The 25,745-nt window shown below is 51.6% G+C and overlaps 1 protein-coding gene across 1 annotated transcript; it reads left to right on the top strand.

Moving 5' to 3' along the window:
* Positions 1–2,185: 2,185 nt before the first annotated feature.
* CDX1 (caudal type homeobox 1) lies at positions 2,186–20,141 on the top strand. Its single transcript, XM_055430779.2, has 3 exons — positions 2,186–2,630; positions 18,225–18,370; positions 19,190–20,141. Exons 1-3 carry the CDS (start codon positions 2,186–2,188, stop codon positions 19,394–19,396), a joined length of 798 nt encoding a protein of 265 aa, XP_055286754.1. The 3' UTR covers positions 19,397–20,141.
* Positions 20,142–25,745: the final 5,604 nt, after the last annotated feature.

The following is a 25,745-nucleotide window of genomic DNA, read 5'->3' as shown; positions in this document are numbered from 1 at the left end:
AGCCACCCTCCAGGTCTTTTCTTCCTCCAGTCCAGTCTAAGCAGCGCTGGTTTTACACCAGCTCAGAGAACAGAGCCCAGTCCTCTTGGGTCTCTTCTCCCTACTCTGTGTGCTTCCCGGTTTCTCACCAACCCCTTGAATGACGGGGTCCTGTGTTCAGATGGTCCACTTCCTGACCTTCCCTGCTGAGGCTGTAGTGAGCTCATCCGTGGCAGCCACAAACCAGGAAGCCCTTTTTCCTCTCTTCCATGAACAGCATTCATCTTGCTACATTGACTTGGGCACAACCCCTTTCCTTTCTGGATGTTGGTGCTTCCCCTGTACAATGAAAAGAAATCCTCCGAGCAGGAAAGGGCACCCTGGGCGTACTGTCCCTTACTCAGTTATGGTATCCATCAGAGTCCCAGAAGAACAAGATTCTGACCAAGACCAACTTCACGGCTGAGACACCCGTGCAGTCACTCAGGGCCCAGTGTTTGGAAGGGTGCCGTGCTTGGCTGTGCACTCTGCGGCTACCATCTTGAAATTTAAAATGAGTTTTGAACAAGGGATCTCACATTATCATTTTGCATTGGGTCCTGTGAACTGTATCCTCATCCTGACGTATCTATCTAGTCCTGAAATGATCCCTGGCTAGTGTGGCAGCTCAAGGGAGGGACAGGCTGAATAGAGAAGACTCTGATTCCACCTTCGGGGCCACATGTCCCTGCACATTTAGGGGGCTCCCAAGAAACACTGGAGGATCAAACCCCATAAGGGGTTTTATCAGGCCTTCTGATCCAGAGCACTGTTCTTCGTGAATCCTTCCCCCAAACCTTCGGTTTCACTCCCCACTCTCAGTTCACTAATGGCCTCTCAACTCTTTACCCTCACCCCCTTAACATCATAGCTCTGAAATGTTTGACAGTCTTTAATTGGATAGGATGGGGGGAGATGCATGAAACATTTAAAATCCAAGAGGTCCCCAGCTATAATAATAAATGGATTAGGGCTTTAGGATAAACCAACTATTAAAAAGACATTTTTAAAATCAATTGAAATACTCTGAATGTGAATGGGTATTAGATAATACATGGAAATTTACGTTAATTTTGTTAGGTTTGATAATGGCGTATTATGGAAGAAAATGTCCATGTGTTTTAGAGATGCATGTTGAAGTGTGTAGGGATAAAATGACGCGATGTTTGAAACTGGTTTAAAATACTTCAGCAAGAAAAGGGAGGCGAGTCAGTGAAACAAGTGTGGCAGAATCTTGATAATGGTTGAAGCTCAAGATCGGTCTATAGTGACTCACTCTACAATTCAACGTCTCTGTATATTGGAAACTTAAAATGAAGGCATGGGTGGGGAGGAGGGAGGGGGTTGTCAAGAGAATTGTGAAAGCTTCCCTAGAATATCTCGAAAAGAATGCTCCTACCTACCCAACTTCTCTAAGAACTTCCTCTGGAGAGCCAACTCAGGTGAACTCCCCAATTGTTTGCAGACTCATGTATGTGCATATGTGCATTTTCCCCCAGGGGAAAAACATCCACAACTTTCAGGAAAGACTAACAGGGGTCGTGACCCCTCCCCCCCACAAAAGATTAAGGACCCGCTACCTTAAAGACGAGAACCCTGTTTGAAGTCAGCGGTTCCTCCCTTTCACCTCAAACTGGTCCCTACCGACTGCGCCACCGGCCCGGTGCGGCTGTGTGACGCTAACCTGCAGTGTCCCCCCCACCACCACTCAGATCCCTTTTCTTCACCTGCAAAATGGGGTTGCGGAGAGGTCGGTGTGGCGGCAGCGAGGACAAGGCCGCGGGGAGGACTAGCCCCCAAGGCCGCTGGGCCGGGGCCTTGCAGGAGGCTCCCGTACCTAGTGATGCCTCGATGCTCGCCGGGATGCGCCCTCCGCGCCCCCACCCTCTCTGGCCCCAGAGTCCACCTCCCGCTTCGGGCGGCAATTTGTCTCCTTTTGAACCCCCCGCCCCCGACGGGTTTCCCCCTTTGATTCGCGGCCTGGAGGCTCCCCCAGCTTTGAAATGCAAACCCGCCTCGGCTGGGGCTGCAGGCGGCCCGGAGCTATAAAAGGCCTGGGTGGGGCGGGCGGCAGCAGGGCTGGGAGTTCAGGTGTGCAGTTGCTCGTCGGGGCAGCCGGCTGCGGCGGCTCCAGGGCCCAGCATGCGCGGGCGGCCTCGCGGCCACCATGTACGTGGGCTATGTGCTGGACAAGGATTCCCCCGTGTACCCCGGCCCCGCCAGGCCCGCTAGTCTCAGCCTGGGCCCGCAAGCCTACGGCCCTCCGCCCCCGCCCCCTGGACCCCCGCAGTACCCTGATTTCACCGGCTACTCTCACGTGGAGCCGGGCCCCGTGCCCCCTGCAGCCTGGAGCGCGCCCTTCTCTGCGCCCAAGGACGAATGGGCTGCCGCCTACGGCCCGGGCCCCACGGCTCCCACCGCCAGCCCGGCCCCGCTGGCATTCGGGCCCCCTCCGGACTTTGGCGCGGTGCCCACGCCCTCGGGGCCTGGCCCGGGTCTCCTGGCGCAGCCCCTCGGCGGCCCAGGCACACCTTCCTCACCCGGATCGCAAAGGCGGACACCCTACGAGTGGATGCGGCGCAGTGTGGCGGCTGGAGGCGGCGGTGGCAGCGGTAAGGATCCCTCTCTCGCTCTGGGCCTCCGAATGGTTCCCTTGGGCGCCAGCAGGTGCTGTCTGACCTCTGCCGTGGCCCTGCTTGGGTTCCAGAATGTGGCCCTCGACCACCCTCCCTGGAGGCTGTTCTCTCATTTTCCCCCTTCTGAATCCTGGCCTGCCAGAGCATTGGAAAGCACAACCTGTCTTTCCCTGTAGGTAGGGAAACTGAGACCCAAGCAATGAAGAAAGACGCCCTGTAGGAACTAAACACAGGTCCCCAGACCTTTATCCCTGGGTAAACTTTTGGCAGCACTGGTCCAGGTGGTCATCTGTTCCTTGCACCCCTATCCCAGCCTCGGGACACGCACTATCTGTGTACACACACTAGTCACTTTCCTTTCCAGGTCTCAGTCCCCTATCCATATAATGAAGAGATTGGTGGGTCATATTCTTTGGGCTAAAAAAGAGCCTTCTTTGATTAGATTGGTGGTGGTTGAGGGTCCCTACCTTACCATCCCAGGGCTCTCCCTGAACTCTTGACCCTGGGGGAGGGGACAGCAGCAGCAGTTGGAAAGGTGGCTACTGTTTGGCTCCTGAGCCTGTGAACCTCCTGCCCCCAGGCAGGCCTCTCGGATCCACCCTCTTCAAAGGCAGGGGAGAGGGCAGGACAAAGGCTCAGCTTTAATAAGGGGTGGCCTGACCTCTTTATAGGTCCCCCCTTTGTCATGTAACAGGCTGGGCCTTGGCTCGGTAGTGACTCCTGTCGGCCGGAAAGTGAACATGATACCCCATTGTCCTGACTGTGTTTGGCCTGTCCTGACAAAGGCCACCTGGCCTTAGGGGCGGGAAGTCGGCCTGCCCACCCTTTGATGTCCAGCCCCTCCTCCCCTTCCCCCAGCTGGGAGTGAGCCTGAGCCTTCCCCACCTCCCCCCCACCCTCTTCACCCCCATGTCCCCCCACACGGACAGCCCATCCTGGGACAGACGCCGCGGAGTGGATGAACAGCAGCTACAGGTCTGGCTGTAACTGTACCACCTCCTTGAGAGTCCCTGGGACACAGAACCTCCTATCTGCCTCCAGAGGCCTCGGAGGACTGAGGTTTCTGCTGCAGCTGTGCACTTGTCTCTGTGGCTAAATAATAACAGCTAATCCTTCCAGAGCACCTAACGGAGCAGGCGCTGACCTAAGACCTTTCATCCTTATAACTTTATCATGGGGACTATTGTCATCCCCATTTTCAAGATGAAGAAACTATGGCCTAGAGAGATGACAAAGTAGGTCCAATACAGTGATACTTGTGTAACCAGTACATGGTGGGGCTGGGATGTGACCAAGCCTGTGTTCAAATCCTCTCAAGAGTCCCTTAAATCAGCCATCTTTTCTAGGTCTCAGTTTTACCACCTGTGACATGAGCAAGAAGGGTCTTGTACATTTGAGTTACAAAAGGGCTCCTTTGAAAAATGTGGTGGAAAGCGTAAATGTTCTCCCTAGGAAAAAAGAAAAAGTGTTTCCTAACTGGGAAGACAATTTCAGGGGTTCCAAAGGCCCCTAGAAGCTTTATCCATAAACCTCAGTTGAGAATTTTACCTTCGATTATGTGAACGTGTCTGGGGCCACTGACACCTGGGCTCCTGCGGTTCTGTGTCTGTTTTCTGAAGAAGAAAGTCCACTTGTCCTGCTCCTTTATTCAGTTGCACTTCCTGCTCATCAGCCGACTATGCAGATGGACAGGGAGGTTCTCCAGGGGCCTGTGGCAGTCAGAGGACTGGCAGGAGCCCTGAGGAGCTTCCAGGCTGTGTGATGTCAGGCAAATCCTGGCTCTCTGGGCACTGGAGCTGACAAACCCTGTTCGGCTCGGGTCTCGAAAGTCATCTGGAAACTGTTGCCCGGGGCACATTGGAGGCCTAGGAGTAACTCTGCCCAAAGGCAAACATTCTTTCACCCTCACTTGCAGAAAGTAGAAGGGGGGGCCAAGGGAGGTTTAGGGGTTCCCAAGGAAAGTGGCCACCCCTGGAGCCAGGCGAGAACCACTCTGCCTTTTAGAAGCTAGAAGCTGCCGCCTGTCCACTCAGGTGGAATCTGAATCTGACCAGTGCTCTTGAGGCACGGGCAGAACTGGGTTGAGGCTACAGACCCTCCCTGAGAGAGAGGCCAAGCCCCTCTCCTCTTTGGCCTCAGTTTGTCCCTCTGGGGAATGAAGATGTGGGGTCTCCAGGGGTGTTTCCTGGGTAACGCTGTTGTCTGGGACAGCAGAGGGAAGGTCAGTGCATGCCACCACCACCCCCAAGTGCTGCTGGTCCCGATCTGATGGTATCCTTCCTGCCCCTTCTTTGCCTTCTGTGCTTCAAGCATTCTAGAATATCTGACTGGACAGTTAGAGACCAGACATACAGATGGGAAATTGAAGCCTGGAGGCTGTAAGGAGTTGTTCTAGTTCACACAGGTAGAGTCTGGGCTGGGGTATATGTTGGATGAGTCAGTTAAAAATTTTTCTGATGGCTTCCCATTATATTTAGAGCAAAATTTACATTTCTTCCTGAGGTCTACAAAGCTATATGTGCTGCTACAGGCAGGTCTTATACATTTGCTGTATTCCCTCTTCCGAAAACTGTGCAAGCTGTCTCACCTTTCAGGTCTTACTTGGCTTAGTGGCCACTTCCTCGGAGAGGTCCTCCATGAGGTTCTGAAGTCGGTGCCTCCCCCACATACCCGTTGATAATCTTTGCCTTGTTTCCTTCAGAACATTAACTTACTTATTTGTGTGTTTGTGTGGTGTCTATTCCCACACCAACCCACCAAGGTAAACGCCCATGAAGTCCAGAACCATGTTTATTTGACCCATGACTGTGTTTCCCTGATAGCTCAGGCGGTAAAGAATCCACCTGCAATACAGGAGACCCCAATTTGATTCCTAGGTCGGGAAGGTCCTCTGGAGAAGGGATAGGCTACCCACTCCAGTATTCTTGGGCTTCCCTTGTGACTCAGCTGGTAAAGAATATGCCTACAATGTGGGAGACCTGGGTTCAGTTCCTGGGTTGGGAAGATTCCCTGGAGAAGGAAAAGGCTACCCACTCCAGAATTCTGGCCTGGAGAATTCCATGGGGTTGCGAAGAGTCATACAGGACTGAGTGACTTTCACTTCACTGCATTCCAGGCACCCAGCTCCGTGTGTGGCATTTAGTAGGTGCTCAATATTTTCTGTTGAATGAATGAGGAGAAGGCAATGGCACCCCACTCCAGTACTCTTGCCTGGAAAATCCCATGGACAGGGGAGCCTGGTGGGCTGCAGTCCATGTGGTCGTGAAGAGTCGGACACGACCGAGTGACTTCACTTTCACTTTTCACTTTCATGCATTGGAGGAGGAAATGGCAACCCACTCCAGTATTCTTGCCTGGAGAATCCCAGGGACGGGGGAGCCTGGTGGGCTGCCGTCTGTGGAGTCACACAGAGTCGGACACGACTGAAGCGACTTAGCAGCAGCAGTATTTTCTATTGAATGAATGAACTGGGCAAGTCTGTGAGGGACAGTAAGACAGCTCTGGGAGAAGAGGGGAGAGATGAGATCTCAACCTGGAGATGGGACCCAAACCATCCAGCTGAGCCACTCATGCCAGTAGTGGAAGCCTGGTCGGCCCTTTCTCCCTATTCCATGGATGGTCAGTACTCTGTTCTTACCGGGGAATTGGCGGAGCTGAGGCTGGGACTAAGATGCCAGCTTTACCTAAGGAGAGGACAACAAAGCTTGGGAAGGTGCGAGAGAGGCTATTATGTTGTCCATAAACGAAATATTAACCGGTTCTGAGTGATGACTGCTACTTGACTGAGGCCAGGAGGGGAAATGACTGCAAGCGGCTCTATTCTTTTTTGTCTTCCCCTTTTGCAACTATAAATATTTTCTTTAGGGATGTTATAAATCATTCTCTGTCAAAGGTTCAGTCTCTGATGCAGTATCAATAAATAGTTTTTCACAGGTTAATGGCCCAATGGCATGGCTGAAGTCCCATACAAGTAGGGAAATGTCCACTCAGATGATAAGACTCTTGTAGCAGGGTTTGGATCTTGGTCCAACCTCTTCAGCTATCAGACAGAGAAACTGAGGCCCATGGAGGGAATGAATTCTCCTCCCCCAACTACGTTCCAGGCCTTCTCCTTGGTCCATTGCCACAGCCACCAACCTGGCCTCTCACCTTCAGCCTCTCCCTAATACCCTGCTGCTGCTGCTGCTCCTGCTGCTTGGTCGCTAAGTTGTATCCAACTCTTTGCAATTCCATGGGCTGTAGCCCACCAGGCTCCCCGTCCATGGGATTTTCCAGGCAAACATACTGGAATGGGTTGCCATTTCCTCCTCCAGGGGATCTTCCTGACCCGTGGATCGCACCTGCATCTCCAGTATCTCCTGCACTGGCAGGCAGATGCATTACCACTGAGCCTCCTGGGAAGCCCCCTACTGCCCTCAGTTCAGTTCAGTCGCTCAGTCGTGTCCGACTCTTTGCGACCCCATGAACCGCAGCACGCCAGGCCTCCCTGTCCATCACCAACTCCCAGAGTCCACCCAAACCCATGTCCATCGAGTCAGTGATGCCATCCAACCATCTCATCCTCTGTCGTCCCCTTCTCCTCTTGCCCTCAATCTTTGCCAGCATCAGGGTCTTTTCAAGTGAGTCAGCTCTGACCTTGGTGTCCTCTAAACCAGGGGTCTCCAGTCCCCTGGTACTGGTGTGTGACCTGTTAGGAATGGGCGGGACAGCAGGAGGTGAGTGGTGGGTGAGCAAGCAAAGCTTCATCTGCCATTCCCCATTGCTCACATTACCATCTGAACTATCCCCCACCCCCATACTTGGAAAAATTGTCTTCCATAAAACCAGTCCCTGGTGCCAAAAAGGTTGGGGAGGGGCACTGTTCTAAACCACTACTGGATTTACCTTCTCAAAGCTCATCCTCTGCTCAAGAGCATCCCATGGCTCCCCACTGCTATGGAATTGTCCTTTCGTTTTATACCATTCGATTGCTGTAATGAAAATCCAGCCCCATTTCAGAGTCCTCTTGAGAACCAGCCCCAACCCACTCTTGAAGCCCCTTTCCCATTAGCTTGTTGAGATGCAGAAATGCTTACCTGGGACAGTTAAGAGTCCAGCTTCAGAGCCTCAAGCCTGGAGTTGTATTTCTGTTAGAAGCTGCATTAGCTGCAGTCAAATTGGTGTGGATCATATCTCTAGCCTCAGCTTCTTCCACTGTGATATCAAGATGATAACGGGATTATACCTTGAAGCAATGGTTCCTGTAAAACACAGCCCTGAGCCTGGCATACAGTAGGTACTCAGTGAACTGGTGCCTGTGACCATCTCTGCCTGTCACTAGCAGGTACATGAGAGCACATACCTCACAAGCCCTGCCTCTCTAGTGTGGGTTCCTTGACCTGAACTGTCCTCCTCTATCTTTACCAGGTCAAATGCTGCTTCTCCAAGGCCACCTCCTCTAGGAAGCCCTCCTTGGTTTCCTCCCCTGCAAGCACTGTATCAGATCCTTCTTTGAACATTTATCACTGACTGTCTTATTGATCTCTGCCATCTACCGTCTGTCATCCCCTCAAAGAACAGTCCTAGTCAGTCTCATCCTTCTTATCATGCCTTGCACATAGTAGGAGCTCATGATAAAGCTAATAACTGTGACATCGGCTGAGTCTCTACCACGTGCCAGGCACTGTGTCAAAAACTCCCCATGTGTGATCTCATTTAAGTCTCATAATAACTATAAGAGGTGTGAGGATCTATTATTAGTTTCATTTTTACAGATAGAGTTAATGAGGCTCAGAGAGGGTAAAGTGACTTGCCAAAGCTCACACTGCCAGGTTTGCCGCTGCCCAGGGTTCAAACCTAGCCTCTACAGCCTGATGACCATCTATCAGATGAAGCAACACACTCAGAATGGGAGCCCAAGCCCCCCTCCCCATGTGCATTCCAGTCCAGGTGGGGAAAAGGAGGCCAGTCAGTGATGAGCTGTAAGGCTGAAGGGGGAGGATGGGCACAGCAGGCTGTTTAAAACCGGTTCTCCAGGCAGAAGCTCCATTCGACACCTCATCTCTCAGATGTAGCTGGGAAGGGGGGAATGACCCAGTTAGAAGGTGGCAGAAGGCTTTTTTTGCTTAGGTGTTTTCCCCCCACTTTTCAGATATTGCTGCCGAGAGCTTGGGGAGTTGTTCTGAAGGACCAAAACAGCTTTATTAGCAGCAAGCCTCTCTTGTTGGTGGGAATTATCTTAATGAGATGCCCCTCAAGTTTCTGTCCCAGAGTTCCTGGGACCTGGAAACAACATATATGTCCGGAGTCAGGTCCATCACCATGTTAAGAGGCTAAGCCCTCCCCCTGCCATACTTGCCCCTCAGTGTTGTAGGGGTGCCCCACAAAGACCCCTTAGCATCAACAGAGAGAGGGAACAGGTGTCAGTGGAAGCCAAGACTGACCCTCCAGGCTCCGATGTCTTCTCAATGCTCTCAAAGTCAAATCCAAGCCCCTCACCCTAGGGCTCAAAACCCTGCTAGCCTTTTCAGCCTCCTCTCGTGCCTCTCTCATTCATTCTGAGTCATTCTTCTATTCTGCTAGGTGCTAGGGATTCCTGCCAGGGCAAGGCACACGGGGTCCCTCGGGGGTCTGGCCCTCTGTTGCTACTCTCTCTGCTTTAGGGCCTTTGCACATGCTCTTCTGTCTTCCTGGGATATTCTTCCCTGTTGGTGACATAGAGACCTCCTTCTCAACCATCAGATCTTGGCTTAGACGTCACCTCCTCCAGGCCACTTTCCTCAAGCTAAATAAAATAGACTCTCTGCCCCCTGCCACCCTGTCCCCACATCTTAATCATAATAACTATAAGAGGTGTGAGGTTATGCTCTGAGCTCCATGCTTCCTTTCCTTCACACTAATCACAGTTTGTAACTATTTCTTATGCTGGTTTGTTTTTAATCTACCCCCCACCCTTGAAAGTGGGAATGAACCATTTAACAAATAAGCACCAAGCACTTCCCATAGTAATAATAATATGCACTACCATCTATTGAGTACTCACTATGTTTCAAATGCAAGTATTTTTGACCCTAGAACAACACATTTCTCTATTAGAGTAGTGCCTGTGACTAAGGCTGTGCGAACAGTGGAGTTAGACAGAAGGATGTCCTTTGGAGGTTAGGCCAACCAGCTGATGGATGGGATGTGGGAGGCGGGGAAACTGCCACCTTGGCTTTTGGCCTGAGTGGCTGAAGGAGAGGGGCCATTTACCGTGAGGAGAAAGCCAGGAAGCGGTGAGTCTGTGTTAGGTTAAACAAGGATTCATCAAGTACTCACTGTGTGTGTCTGGCTCAGTTGTAGAACCAAATGAGCTAGATGCATGGTCTCTACCATCATGGAGCATGTAGGGAGCCAGGAACCAAGGGGAAGGGATTTGCTAAGGTCCCTCGGTGAGCATGAAAAGGGCTGGGGTCCATAGCCCCTCCCTCCCTGCACCTCTGCCCCAGATGTGATTCTTCAGGACCCACACCTGCAGACGATTAGGCAGGGACCTCACCTCCAGACCAGAGAAGGATGGCCAGGGTAGGGCAGAGGCCAGGAAACTCCACCAGGAGACAGTTGGGAGGCTGCAGGTTGTTCAGCTCAGAAGACAGAGGGATGCAGTTGCTGCTTGTAACTCTCAGAAGGGCTGTTCTAGGCCAAAGTTGCCCCCTATTTCTGGTGCCCCTTGTGGAAAATCCTAGGAAGAATATAACTGGGTGATGAACGCAAGGACAGGCTGCTTTGCAGATGGTCCAAGCAGTCGGGTTAGGTATATGCTATGAGGGTGTGCTTTGGTCACCTCATGTGAAAAGCTGACTCACTGGAAAAGACTCTGATGCAGGGAAGGATTGAGGGCGGGCAGATACGGGGACGACAGAGAATGAGATGGCTGGATGGCATCACTGACTCGATGGACATGAGTTTGAGTGAACTCCGGGAGTTGGTGATGGACAGGGAGGCCTGGCGTGCTGTGATTCATGGGGTCACAAAGAGTTGGACATGACTCAGACTGAACTGAACTGAACTGATGAGGGTGTGGGCATCTGGACTTTGCTGGGCGTTTGGTCTGGCTATGTTGTCCGATAGAACTTCCTGTAATGATGGCTCTGTATCTGTACTGTCCAGTGTGCTAGCTATTAGCTACACGTGTCCACTGAGCACTAGCTATATGGCTAGCATGACTTAAAAACTGAATTTTTAATTCTATTTAATTGATTTCAGTTTAGGCAGCCACATGTGGCTAGCAGCTGTCATGTGGGACAGTGCAGGAAAATTCCTCTCCAGAGTTCCTAGAATGGTGATCCTTTCCTGATGTGCCCCTTATTCTCCACTGAGGGTTCTCTTGCCTCTTTTGTCTCTGCAGTCATCATCTTTTTGTCTCTGCATCATCATCTTCTGCTCATCTTTTGTCTCATCATCATCATCTGCTCCTCCTCCTCCTTTCCCTCTTATCCCCCCTCCTCCCTTCCCCTCTTTGTTTTTCTCCACTGTCACAGATAGCTTTTATTAAAATCTTGTTAAATAATACCTTGTTAAATACATGATCACATCTGCTCTCCACAGCTTCCATGTCTGAAGGAGGCATTCCTGTCCTCATTACACAGATGAGTAATGGGATTCAGAAATGTTCAGTGACTTGCCTGGGTTCCCACTGCTAGCCCATGGCCAGGCCGGGTTAGAACCATCAGGTCTATTTGACTGTGAACTTTCTGTCCTCTTCACTGCCTCCTATAGCCGAGTCAGACTGGGGACCTCCTCAAAGAAGATAGGTGAGGGGAAGGGGCAGAGGCAGCCTGGGAGGAGGAGGGGGCGGTGCTGACTGAGCTTAATGCCTGGAAGGAGGGTGACAGTGGGGTGGAGAAGCTTGCCTGAACCTGCAGGGCCCCTGAGTGTGGCTGGTCTGGCCATCCTCTCATCGCACCCCCACACCCATGCTAGCCTCACTCCTGCTCCAGGAATGATCAGGAGTGAACGAGGAATCATGCTAGAGCAGCTAGGACTGGCAAACCAGCCAAAACAAGGACTAATCATGGGCCCAATCATGGACCAATCATAGAGAGCCTCATGGCCCAGGGAGGATATCCATCCATCATGGAACTGGGCAACAGAAGTCCACCCACTGGTCATACACATGAGGAAATGGTTCCAAGCAGAACCTCACATGTCCAGCTGGTGACCCAGCCAGACCGCCCCACCTCCAGGCAATGTTCTTTGCCCTGAGGGCCCCCATCAGGCAGCATTCCTCCTTCTCCCAAGGGACCCCTCCAACATCCGCTTCTACAAATAGCTCAGTGCAGCTTGTCGTCTCCATAGCTCTTTGCCCTTTGCAAACTGCTTTCACATCCATTCTGCTACCCCGGGGGAAGGGAAGTCCAAAGAAGTTCAACCGCTTGTTAAATCCATCAGCTAAGGAAGCTGAAACTCCAATACTTTGGCCACCTCATGTGACGAGTTGACTCACTGGAAGAGTCTGATGCTAGGAGGGATTGGGGGTGGGAGGAGACAGGGACGACAGAGAATGAGATGGCTGGATGGCATCACCGACTCGATGGACATGAGTTTGAGTGAACTCCGGGAGTTGGTGATGGACAGGGAGGCCTGGCGTGCTGTGGTTCATGGGGTCGCAAAGAGTCGGACACGACTGAGCAACTGAACTGAACTGAAGGATGCAGACCTGGACCCAGGTCCTTATGGATGGGCTCAGAGCTACAGAGAAGTTCAGAATCTATAGGGCCCTGGGAGCTGACACCCAACCTTCTTCTGCTGCATAGGAGAAATGGGCCCAGAGGGGAGAAGGGACTTATTTACGGCCACAGCACCAGGACCTACTTACTTCAGCAGGTGATTCAGAATCCCCTCGGGTAAGCCTGTTAAAGATGGCAGAGAGACCAGGATGCAACAGGCCTGAGAGCTTGTGAATATGTATTTTTAACAAGTATCCATGCCTGCCTGTGTGCATTTCTCTGTGTCTGTGTATGTCTGTTGGGTGTGGGGGATTTTGATGCACGGTCAGTGGGGTTGGACCACACAGAGAGGGGTTGTGGATTTGTGTTCCAAGCTCTGAGGGCCAGAGCCGGCAGTGTCATCCCTCAGGGCCACAGTCTCAGCAGGAAGAGGTCAAAGGAAGTGCTGACCCAGAGGCCACTTGATTTTCTGGAAGCCACCAACCCCGCCCTGGGGGCAGAGGCTGAACTCTGTCCTTGCCTGGCCCAGGCTGGATGAGGAGGCCCCACTGCAGACCGCCAGGCTCCTGCCCGCACCCTCCAGCTGGGCAGACTTTGTTTCTAGACTCTCAGACAGGGAAATCAGTCTTAGAATTCTTTCAGCAATAATAACAAATATAATCAGAGCATCAGCAAACATTGGGAACTTCATGTTTCCAAGTTGGAAGGGACCTTATAAATAAATGGTCTCATCCAACATGCAATCCATTGCTTAGATCCATTTCCCAGCACCCCTGCCATATGGTTATCCCACCATGGAAATCATTAGGATCTACCTTTCCCTGCATGCCTACTATGTGTTTGGTAGAATCCCAGGGACGGGGGAGACTGGTGGGCTGCCGTCTATAGGGTCTCACAGAGTCGGACACGACTGAGGCGACTTAGCAGCAGCAGCAGCAGCAGGCATCATTCATCCATCCATCTCAAGTGATCTCCTGTACACTTGGGGAGGGAGTTAATTATGGGAGACCTTACACTGGGTGATAGGTTTTAGTGCTGTTTCTAAAACTAGACAGACCTGGGCCAGGTCCCACCTACAGATGTGCAGGCCTTGCTGGGCCTCAGTGTTCTCATCTGTAAACTGGGGCTAACACCTGCACAGCCTCATAGGCTGTTGAGAGATGTATACAAAGTTCTTGACACATGGACATATCGGCTGCTATTAGAATAATTATCACCATTTTGTAGATACAGAACATGAGGCTCAGAACCCAGCCAGTGAGAAGCTGGACAGTAAGCCCTAGAGGTCTGCCTGCCCGAACAACCACATGTCATGGTCATCTGGAGAGCTATTCAAGTATCAAATCCCTGAGCCCGATTTTAGTCCCCCTGAGTCTAAACTTCTGGGCCAGAATCAGTGCTTTAAAAGGTTCCTCCGGCATTTGAAGCTGCTGGTCTGGAGTCAGGACATTTAGCCTGGAGCTTCCCAGGCCCTCTGCTGTGCATGCTTGAGGGGTGGGGAGCTTGATAACCTCTGTGGCAGCTTGATGCATATGGATGGACCTTTCCTAGCATCCTACAACCAGAGCAGAAAGACTCTCATTTGGAGAGTTATCCAAGGCTCTTCTCCGATGCTTCACCCCTAAGAGCTGGTGGGGGGACTCCCACCCTCTCTCCCACCTACGTGCCCTGGCATCTGGCCCAGAGGGTTATTCATTAGGTGACTGGGAGTGGCCTGGCCCCCATCAGACACCTGTTACAAGAGTCCGGACTTCCCTCTTAGGCCCAGTGTCCCAAAGGCCTGTAAATCATTCATCCTGGGCCCTCTCCCTGCCCCACCACTGTCACGCACCTCCCTGCTCCCTCCCTCCTGGGCCCCCAGGTTGGCACAGGTGATAACAGGAGGGCAAAGGAGGGTTGCTCACAGCAGTGGGGAGTTCTGGCCCAGAGCTGGGACTAGAGCCCAGGGCACCTGATTGTCATTAAAAATACAAATTCACATCTTTGGGGGGGGTAAAAATGCAAATACCCCAAAGAATCCCTCTTCCCTATGGCTCCCCAGGCTTCAGTCCCTTCTCCAGGCAGCCCCGATACTGGCTTCCTGTATATTCTTTCAGAAAGAACACTATGGGTGCACAAACATGTTTGAGTGTGAGTGTGTGTATTCCATTTTTATACAAAAATAGTAACATACTATTCACACCATTTTGCCTTTTTAATAATGTTTTTAGAAATTGCTCCATGTTGGCACATACAGAGCTTTATAATTTCTTCTTAATGACTGGCTAATGATCTTCTCCATGGATGTACCATCTCTTATTAACTAGTTCTGACTCACAGACATGTACATTGTCATTAACTTTTGTACTATCTGAAACAGCTACCTCTCTGGGCAGTTTTCTGTGGGATCACTCCCTGGAAGAGGGATTCAGGAGTCAAAGGGCATGTCCATGTTAAATGAGGCTGAGATCACCAAGTTGGGCTTCAAGGAGGATATTCCCGTTATCACCCTCTGGCCAGCAGATGGGACTTTCTAGTTCCTGGACCACACAGTGTGATTTCAAACATTTGGTTCTTTGGCAGAGCCATTTTCTCAGCAATAAATTGTGTGCTTTGAGCAACTTCCCCAGATAGAAGTTGGTCAGTGGGTTCCTGAGCCCACCAACCCCGCTCTTGGGTCCAGGAGGCTGTAACAGGTCCTGGGTCTTCACTGGCAGCCTTGCTAGAGGTGCAACTATGCAGAGAGGAGTAACCATGCAGCCAGAACCACATCTCTTGTCGAGTTCCTGCTGCCCCCAGAGCTGGGGGAAGAGCCCAAACTGGAGGTCAGGAAACCTGAGCCCAGACCGATACCACTATAGGCAGGATGACCCTCAGCAAGTGCCCTTTTCTGAGCCTTGATTTCCCCCATCTATGAAATGGGTGTAATGGCTCCCCACTTGCTCATCAGGGAGGATAGGAGTGAGGGTTGGATGCCTGAGGAAAAGGGTGTCTTCATAATCTCTCAGGCTGAGGTCTGGGTGGGCAGGAAGCCTCCTCCCCCTACTGCCAAAAGTGAATCTTTTTGGCATTGTCAACCTGAGGGCCATCCAGCCCCAGCCAGGACTTTTGGGGATCTGCCCTCACCATGGTCTGGACCCTCCCTTCCAGAAATATAAGTAGATGATGGGCCTGCAGTTTGAGCTTCTGTTGCCAATGCTTAGAGGGCCATATAGCAGGCTCTGTGGACCCCAAATCTGGTGGGGTGAGGAGCTATGCACTACAACAGGAGCTGCAGGCCTGGTAACTGCCTGGGGCTTCAGGAACCCTGAATGTACAGGGAGTTTGGACTAAAAGAACTCACAAGGCCTCTCTTATTTGGACCTCTGGCTGCTGTATAACCATTCTGAACGTCAGTTATCTTCATCTATAATGTGGGAGGAGACTGAACTTCTATGACCCTTTCTGGCTTTGGCCCAGTGAACCCAGCGGGGCTGTGGGTTCAGAGATCTGCTGGGTTCCAGCGGTGGTGGCATTAGGCAGAATTGTTTTTGAGCTGGCGTTGAATTTTCTAGGTCAAGAGGGGGCCCCTTCTGGAGCCAAGGCCTCGGCGGCCACTCCCTGGTCCCTTTCCTGGGTTAGGCCTGGCTGAGGGCCGAGGCTGTCTCGTGCTGTGTCGGGCAATGGGCTGAGGTCAGTGGTTGTGGAAGAGTCCAGTGTGGTTCTGCTGCTCTGGCAGGAAACTCAAGGGAAGGAGCCCAGGAACATCTGCTGTCTCCTGTTCTCCACAAACCACTTGGCTCTTGGGGAGCCCAGCACTGTCCTGCCAAGCTGTGTGGGCTGGGTGGGGAAGGCGGAGGCTGGAACAGTGTGGGGGGGTAGTTAGTGCAGGGGTGCTGAGGGACAGGCAGGCCCAGAGCTGGGGCCACGGAGATGAAGGTCAGGTTGTTGTGGGGGCATCTGGGTGAAATGGGAGGGGGTCGATGGCTATTCAGACCGGCCATGCCCTGGTGGGATGCAGGGGTGGGTCTGAAAGTGCTTGCGTGTGCCTCCTGATCATAGCCACGTGCTCAGTTTCTTACAAAAGGACACTGGTATTGAGTCAGGCCCTCACAGCGGCCCAGGCCAAGCATGACTCTTTAATAGTCTCTCCAGACAGACCTCTGATCCCAGCCTGAAAGAGATCCCTGACATTAACCCATCCAGTTCCTGGTCCAGGGCTGAGTCTCATGTGGAAGCCAAGCTACCACCTTCCTTCTCCTGAGTTACGGCAGGTCTCCCCACACTTCCGCCGTCTCGCCAGTCTGCTCTCTGTGCAGCAGCCAGAGGCATCTTAAGACCTACATCAAACCTCACGTCTCCTCTGCTCAAAACCCTGTAATGGCTCCTGTCACAGACAGAGCAAAACCCAGACTCCTTTCTATGGCCTGTGGGCCTTGCATGACTGCCCACTCCTGCTCACTGCATCCTGGGCAGGCACACCGCCTCCTCACTGTTCCTCCCTCTTCAGACAGCAGGCACGTCCCCACCTCAGGGCCTTTGCACCTACTGTTCCCTCTGCTTGGGCACCTCTTCCCGAGACAGCTGCATTGCTCTTTCCCTCACTTCCTTTAGATCTTTGCTCAAGCTCCCCTTCAAGGTAAGGCCTTCATGGGCCACTCTGTTTAAAATCATAGCCTCTCTCCTCCCTAAATTCCCAGTCCTTCTTTTTTCTCTGAAATACTTTTCATCAATTAACATATCAAATTATTTTCATATTTTTTTTTTAATTTTTACTCATCTCCCTCCACTAGAACCTAAGCTTCATGAGGGCAGGGACTTTTAATTTTGTTCACTGCTGTACCTGGGACTTGGCCCACAGCAGGAACTCAGTAAATATCTGTGGGCTCATCTGAGCACTCCTGCTGTGTTCCTGGGCTCAGGCTGGAGTGTGAATGGCTCCAAGCAGACCAGCCCCTGGTGTGCAACCTCAGCTCAGGGCTTTGTGTCTAGAACCAGGGTCTTTTGAGGAACCTGACAGGTCCTGGGGAACAACCAGCAGCCCCAATACTTTCTGTCTGTTTGGCCAGGAACCAACAGGCATTCAACAGGAATTGAGGAGCATATGCCCCAGGACAGTTCCTGAAAGCTTCCTGCTTCCAGCCTCTGGCTGTGGCGGCCCTTCCTGCTCTCTGCATCACAGGAGAGAAGAGCAGCCAATGTCTCTGTCTCAACCTCCCCCTGCTGCCAGGTGTTCCTCCAAGGATCCCTGAATTAGAACCACCTGGGGAGCTTGTGGAAAATGCAGATTGCACCCCAAGGCTTTCGAGTTTCCATGCTCAGTGGCGCTCTGGAAGCTGCGTTTTTCACAAGTTCCCCATGTGTCTGTTCTGCAGCCACACCTGGGAACTGGTGCATAAAAGCTGGTGGGCCTGGCAGTCAGGGCAGGGCTCTGGGTCAGCAGACCTGGCTGAAACCCCAACCCCACCTGCAGCTTGCTGGGTAACTGTTGGCAAGCTGCACCCTGCCTCTGAGCCTTGTGCTCAGTCGCTCAGTCGTGTCCGACTCTGCAGTCCCATGGACTGTAGCCTGTCAGGCTCCTCTATCCGTGGGATTCTCCAGGCAACACTGCGAGAGTGGGTTACCATGCTCTCCTCCAGGGGGTCTTTCTGACCCAGGGACTGAACCCACATTCCCTGCATCTTCTGCATTGCAGGCAGATACTTTGCCTGCTGAACCATCGAGGAAGCCTCTCTCTCAGTGTTAGGGGCTCCAGATGGACATGAGAACAGTGCTTGACTCCGAGGTTAGGAGTCTCCAAGCCTGATTGTTACTTAGCGTTCTTCTCCAGGGGACCTGGATTGCTCTTCCTCCTGGGAGCCGTGCCTTGGCCTTTTGCAGGCTCCTCTCCCCATTCACCTCTCCCCCTGGCGCTTTTGCTTCTCAGGTAAGACGCGGACCAAGGACAAATACCGCGTGGTCTATACCGACCACCAGCGTCTGGAGCTGGAGAAGGAGTTCCACTACAGCCGCTACATCACCATCCGGCGGAAAGCAGAGCTGGCCGCCAGCCTGGGGCTCACCGAACGGCAGGTGTGTAGGGCCCCTACGTCAGCCACAGGAGCAGTACTGCGGGTCTGGCCTCCAGGCTACCAGGCAGATTATGGAGCTCCGTCAAGGGAGAACAGAGGGGTTGTCTCCTGGCCGTGGTCATACAACACAACAGAAACTGAGCTGCTGCCATAAATCCCCTGGCCAACAAAGCCCAACATTCCTGGGCACCAATAGCGGGGGTGGGGGTCTGATTAATCATAGGCCACAGCGGGCTCTGATCAGTGTTGTTTAAATCCAGAGGAGGGCGCAGTCACAGGGAGAACGGGAAAGGCTTCCTGCAGGAGGGGTATTAGAGCATGGCTTTGGAAGATGGAGAGGAAGAGGGTTACAGAAAAAGTCGTCTTAAGAGTAAAGGAGCAGGAGCGGAGGGGTGGGTGTGGGGGTGGGAGGGAGGCTCTAAAGGGAGGGAATATATGTATACTTATGACTGACTCATGTTGATGCACAGCAGAAACCAACACAACGTTGTAAACCAATTATCTTCCAATTAAAAATAAATAAAATTTAAAAATTAAAAAGTAAACTAAAAGGATGGAGGAACTGCTGCAACTCCTATATATTGCTGGGCAAAATAAAAAAATATTACAGGTACTTAAAAAAAAAAAAAAACAGGCAGGGGAACAAGTTCCAGAAGGGGAGAACATGTTCAGGGTACATGAGCAGTTGGGGCAGCTGGAGCCGAGGGGAAGCCCCAAATGCCACATCAAGAAACAGGAGCTCCACTGCCCTCTCTCTTCCTCTTGCTCTGTCATTCGGTCTCCACACCGCTCGCCCAGCCTCTGTTCTCTGACCCCACAGGTGAAGATCTGGTTCCAAAACCGGCGGGCCAAGGAGCGCAAAGTGAACAAGAAGAAGCAGCAGCAGCAGCCTCCACAGCCACCCCCGCCAGCCCATGACATCACCCCCACCCCAGCAGGGCCACCCCTGGGGGGCCTGTGCCCCAGTTCTGCCAGCCTCCTGGGCGCCTCCTCCCCAGTACCTGTCAAGGAGGAATATCTGCCATAGCCCCCTGACCAGCCTTGTGGGCTGGGGGCCTTGAGGACTCAGGTGCTGGGAATGTGGCTCCTGTTGGGGCCCAGAAGTCTGAGTCCCAAGCCATGCCACTGACCTTCTGCGTAACCCTGGACAGATCACCCACCTACTCCCTGCATCCCCTGGGCCCATCCGTGCAGTGAACCTGTTGAATAGGACCTTTTCCCGCTTTGGTATTCTAGGCCTCAGGGAGATAAGGGTGCCTGGGGTGGGAAGTCTTAATCCCCAGGGGGCTAGGTGAGGAAGGGCTAGCTCCTCCTCCATAGGCTCAAAGGTGGGAGGCCGTTGTAGGGACCAGACTCCTGGAGAAAGGAGATGGAATTCACAGAATATGGCTTGCAGACCATGACCTGAGGGGGTCCAAGGGAAGAGTGTCAGCTGCCACCTGCCTTCCCTGCAGCCTCACTTCTGCCTGCCCCCATCATCACATGCCTTGAACCCTCTCCTTGTGGGATGCAAAGCACAAAGCCTGCAGGATTGAGCCTGGGCAAAAGATGACCGTCCTCTCTGGGCTACACAGCATATCCCCTCAAACCCATTCTCAGTGGGGTTTCCAGATTGTGGGGAGGCCCCTGCAGGGGACATAGGGGCAGAGTCTACCCTACCAAGTTTCTGCCACCCCAGCAGGCTGTCCCTTGGGAACTAGGCCTCAGAGAGCCCCCAGGGGACTTTCTCTGAACCAAACAGACCTCACAACTGGGCAAGTGTGTTGCACAAAGAATGGAATCTCTTGGATGCAGCTTCAAGAATAAACTTTTTTTTTTCTCTTTTTAAAAATGTATAAAAATCATTATACATAGCACAAAAGGAAAATATTTAAAAAGTGTAAATCATCCTCATCCTTCTCAGCAACTGCACAGTCCCTCCTAGTCTCTGCAGGCATACAACAAGGTCGCCTTTAAAACACATTTGAAAGATCAAAACACGACATCATTAGAGTAAGTCTGTGAGACTATGTCAAATTTTAAGTCCATTTTGTAAGCAGAATCATCAGAATCAGTCTTTCAGACTTTTGAATTTTTCAAATACTCAGGGATTTCTTTTAACAGACGACATTCTTTGGGTACTCCTACATGCCGGGCATGGCTGGACCTGGGGAATGCACAGTCTTTGCCCCCAGAATTCCCAGTCTGAGCTATACTTTAGGTATCAGGGGAGCAGAGCATCCAGGGAGTCCAGAGAGAGCTCCCAGCTTATCTTGGAGGGTCTGGAAGGCTTCCTGGAGAAGGTAATGTTTGAAGTGAAGCCTACAGGACTAATGGGTGTTGTCAAGCCAAGAAGGAAGAATGGTTAAAAAAAAAAAAAGATTATGAGCAACATGAACTTGAAGTCTACTTTTTAGAAACTCCTGAGAAAAGCTGCTATTTTCAGCTCCCTTTCAGAGGTGGAGAGGAGTCTGTTGCCTGGGGCCTTCACTCCCTAGAGGGCTCCGGTGCCAGCTGCCTGCCCCCTCTGTTTACTGTTCTGGGAGGTGGCCCAGCCATAAAAACTGTGTGCAGTCTGCCTGCCTGCCCTTTGCTCCTGGGGCACATGACAACAATGTGCGGGGTGGATCTAGTCCCCACATGAGTCCCTGAAGAGCAGAGGCTCTTCTCTCTCCTCCTTCTCCTCCTGGTGGCCTGGGAGGCATCATGGCTTAACTGAGGATGGTGGACATCTAAGGCATGGGGACCTGGTGGAACCAGGGGAAAGGACCAGGCTTCCAGGAGCAGAGGAAGATTGGTAGCAGGGTGAATTGGTAGCAGTGATTGAATATAGTTTTCTGATCTTCAGAAACATTTGCTGTGTGACCCTTGAGTAATTGCTTCCCCCCTCTGAGCCTCAGTTCCCCATTTGTAAGACAAAGGAGGTTGTTTATCAAGGAAAAAAATGGCTCTGGTCAAGTAAGTTTGGGAAGTCCTGCAGACTCAAGCTTCTGGGATAGTCACAGTGGTGTATTAACACATCAAAGACTGACAAGTCCCACAGCAAAGAAACCCCCTGAATTTTCTTTAATCCAGCATTCCTCACGCTTCACTATCCAGGAGACCCCTACCAGCACCTACCAGCCCCCCACAGAACACTGTGTGCTCTGGAGTGTGGGGCTGGAGGCTTCAGCTGTGACTCAGTGTTTAGTTAGCAAGATTTTGTAGTCACAAGGCCTGGACTCCAGCTTGGCTGCTTCCAAGCTGTGAGACTTCAGGCAAGTTACTTATCACCTCTGAGCCTCAGCATCCCCATGCGTCAAATGGAAATAAAATAAGCTGTCTCAGAATCGTGTTTAGCACAGGGCCTGGCATGCAATAAGTCCTGTATTTTAGCCACCTGCTCCCAGGGCTGCTATATCCTAGGGTAAGACGCTGGCAGGCCTGACTGATGCTTTAACTACCCCTGCCCCCAGGGCTGAGGCCAGATGGTGGCTGGGAGGATCTGAGGCAGGACAAGCCTGTCCCCAGCCACAGGAAGACCTCTGTGGGGCTGGAAGTCAGTTGCCAGGCCTGGCAGGCTGGGGGAGTTGCAGCTGCTGTCCACTGGGAAGTCAAGGGGTTGCGTGGAACCCACAGGTTGGGCTGGCCATCACCTGTCAACTGCTGTTTGAGCTTCATGGAAAAGGAAACTTTGATCTAAGACAACTTCTAAGCAGTGTCTTGAGCTGGCACGTGAGATAATACATTCCCTGCCACGCAGAGAGTTCAGCCGATCTGGGGGTGTTGTAATGACTCAGGAAAAGGGCCCCTCAAGTACTGTCAGACCCTGCAGTCACCCCAGTGCTAAGAGGTGTTCGGGTTTTCCTATCAGGAATGACCTGGTGCTGCTTCTGCTTTGCATATAGCGACTATGCTTCCCCCTTGGCTGGGTGGCAGGCCCTGAGTTGATATTAGAGATGGGGAAAGTGTGGAGGCAAAAGTGAAATCTGGCCTGGCCTGGCTGTGCGAGGTCCAGGGCCGAGTCCTGGCCTCCAGCACATCCGAAACATGCGTGTGAGCACTACATTTCTGTAGACCCCGACGCCATGCTGAGAACCTGAGTCTTGTGGACGAGACTGCGTCACTGCCAAGGCCCGGGTGTGGGCTGAGCGGAGAGGGCCACAGATCAAGACTAGAGAGGGACTCGGGGCTGGGAGTGGAGTACTCACACAGAGGAGGTCTCTAGCCAGGAAGCCAGCCTGGCTCTAAGTGGATGAGATGCCAACCAGTGGGACACAGAGTCTGGGAGCAGAGCAGGTGTAGGATGGGGTGGCTTCAGAGGGTATGGCCGCTCCAGAACTACTTTCTCTGAATCTCACCAGATGGACTAGCAGTCTGGATCCTCATCTTTCACAGTCACCACTGGCTGGTGTAACAAAACACATGCTCTTCAGCGATAAAGTCTGAACATTTAAGCAAACTAAGAATGTTTATTTATATGCATTTAAAAATATCTTCCTATATAATAAAAGGAAGTACATTTTCATCTCACATTTTCTTTAAGTCCAGTACATATCCCCATTTTTCTGGTTTGATATGAGACTAAGAAAAATAAAGGAGAGGGAGAGGGAAGGGGGAAAGGGAAATAGATTATTTATTAGGTTTGGATTCCTAACTAGTTATTTTGCCAAGTGGTACCCAAACTTCCCCTTGGAGGGGGAGGAGGGTAGTGTTGAGAACAACTGTCAAATGTGCTCAGTGGCAGAACTCATGGCCAGTTGCATGATCATAAAACCAGGGTTTCAGAAGGTGACTGACTCATGTGGACAATGTCCTGTAAAAAATGTTGGGGGGGTTGTTTGTTGTATGAAGTGCAGACTTTTCCAACAAGGGCTGTGGTGATGAGGGTGAGGATGGAGGAAGTTGTGATATGGAGGGCAGAGCCTGGGTGGGGTCCTTGATTCCAGGCCTCACCTGCCTCTACTTCACGGAATGATTTTCCAAGCCCTGCTTCCTCTGGGCCTCCCTTTCCCCATGTGAAAGGTGAGCCCCAGGGACTGCTGCCCCTGCTTGGTGGTAGCCCCATGATGTGTTGGAGACTGGCTAAAGTCCAAGCCCTGCTCCCTTCCCCTCCTCTAGCACTGGCTCCCTCCAGGGCTGGATCTGCGGGGAGCAGGTACTACTGGGAAGTGGCAACAAGGAGGCGAGTCTTTTAGGATTCCTGAGCCAATGCCTTGTCTCTACTCCATTCCCATGCTTCTCTGTGCCTTGCTTAGAGCCTAATGAAACCTACAAGCCAATGAGAGGGAGTGGTTCAGTCAAGCTGCCACTCATCCTGGAAGAGGTGTGACGGCAGCCACAGGCCCTTGGATCCAGGAACCACTGGCTTTTGCCTCTCCCCAGGCCTGGCCTGGAAGCAAAGATCAAATTGCCAACATCTGTTGGATCATCGAAAAAGCAAGAGTTCCAGAAAAACATGTACTTTATTGACTACGCCAAAGCCTTTGACTATGTGGATCACAACAGAATGTGGAAAATTCTTCAAGAGATGGGAATGCCAGGTCACCTGACCTGCCTCCTGAGAAATCTGTGTACAGGTCAAGAAGCAACAGTTAGAACCAGACATGGAACAACAGACTGGTTCCAAATTGGGAAAGGAGTATATGAAGGGTGTAAAATGTCACCCTGCTTATTTAAATTATATGTAAAGTACATCATGTGAAATGCCGGGTTGGATGAAGCACAAGCTGGAATCAAGATTGCTGGGAGAAATATCAATTACCCCAGATACACAGATGATACCACCATTATGGCAGAAAGCAAAGAACTAAAGAGCCTCTTGATGAAAGTGAAAGAGGAGAGTGAAAGAGTTGGCTTAAAACTCAACATTCAAAAAACTAAGATCATGGCATCTGGTCCCATCACTTCATGGCAAATAGAAGAGGAAACAATGGAAACCTTGAGAGACTTTACTTTTCTGGGTTCCAAAATCACTGCAGATGGTGACTGCAGCCATGAAATTAAAAGGTGCTTGCTCTTTGGAAGAAAAGCTATGACCAACCTAGACAGCATATTAAAAAGCAGAGACATCACTTTGCTGACAAAGGTCTGTCTAGTCAAAGCTATCGTTTTTCCAGTAGTCATGTATGGATGAGAGAGCTGGACTGTAAAGAAAGCTGAGCCTTGAAGAATTGATGCTTTTGAACTATGGTGTTGAAAAAGACTCTTGAGAGTCCCTTGGACTGCAAGGCGATCCAACCATTTGGATCCAACCATTTCCTTTCATCCTAAAGGAAATCAGTCCTGAATATTCATTGGAAGGACTGATGGTGAAACAAGCTTCAATACTTTGGCCACCTGATGTGAAGAACTGACTCACTGCAAAAGACCCTGATGCTGGGAAAGACTGAAGGCAGGAGGAGAAGGGGATGACAGAGGATGAGATGGTTGGATGGCATCACTGACTCGACAGCCATGAGTTTGAGCAGGCTCCGGGAGTTGGTGATGAACAGGGAAGCCTGGCATGTTGCAGTCCATAGGGTCGCAAAGAGTCAGACACAACTGAGTGACTAAACTGAACTGACTGAAGCATGGCCTGAGGCCCTCCTGGCTTTATCTTCAAAGCTCAAATATTCAGTGCTTTGTGACCTTGGGCATACAACTTCACTCCTCGAGGACAGTTTCCTCAGGTGCAAAATAGGGAAGCACAAACTTGACTCTCCAGGCTGTTGGAAAGAACTGAAATTTAGATATTGGATATGAGCTCATTAATGCACACAGTAGGGCTCAATGAATTCCCTTTCACTTCACATTCATGGCTAAGGGGCTCCTTCCTTCCTGGGGCCTTCCTTCCTTCACAGGGCCCTGCCTGCCCTGTGAGGCAAGGCTTAAAGAAAGGAGCAGCTGGGTGGGACCTAAAAATCACTCCACTTCAAAATCACTGCAGACGGTAATTGCAGCCATGAAACTAAAAGATGCTTGCTCCTTGGAAGAAAAGTTATGACAAACCTAGAGAGCATATCGGAGAAGGCAATGGCACCCCACTCCAGTACTCTTGCCTGGAAAATCCCACAGGTGGAGGAGCCTGGTAGGCTGCAGTCCATGGGGTCGCTAAGAGTCGGACACGACTGAGCGACTTCACTTTCACTTTTCACTTTCATGCATTGGAGAAGGAAATGGCAACCCACTCCAGTGTTCTTGCCTGGAGAATCCCAGGGACGGGGGAGCCTGGTAGGAGGCCGTCTGTGAGGTCGCACAGAGTCGGATACGACTGAAGCGACTTAGCAGCAGCAACAGCAGCAGAGAGCATATTAAAAAGCAGGGACATTACTTTGCTGACAAGGGTCTGTATAGTTAAAGCTATGGTTTTTCAAGTAGTTATGTATGGGTGTGAGCACTGGACCATAAAGTAGGCTGAGCACCACAGAATTGGTGCT

This window comes from Moschus berezovskii, chromosome 8 (assembly GCF_049115385.1).
Source record: "Moschus berezovskii isolate FMDL1 chromosome 8, NW_MosBer_1.0, whole genome shotgun sequence".
NCBI lineage: Eukaryota > Metazoa > Chordata > Mammalia > Artiodactyla > Moschidae > Moschus > Moschus berezovskii.
Note: the sequence above shows the minus strand (reverse complement) of the source record. Positions and strands in the feature narration are given on the sequence as shown.

Bases quoted from the DNA above. Each gene is read 5' to 3' on its own strand.
- CDX1 (XM_055430779.2), top strand. From the start codon at position 2,186: ATGTACGTGGGCTATGTGCTGGACAAGGATTCCCCCGTGTACCCCGGC. The intron at 2,631-18,224 runs GTAAGGATCCCT...TTTGCTTCTCAG, and splicing joins TGGAGGCGGCGGTGGCAGCG to GTAAGACGCGGACCAAGGAC. The intron at 18,371-19,189 runs GTGTGTAGGGCC...CTGACCCCACAG, and splicing joins TGGGGCTCACCGAACGGCAG to GTGAAGATCTGGTTCCAAAA.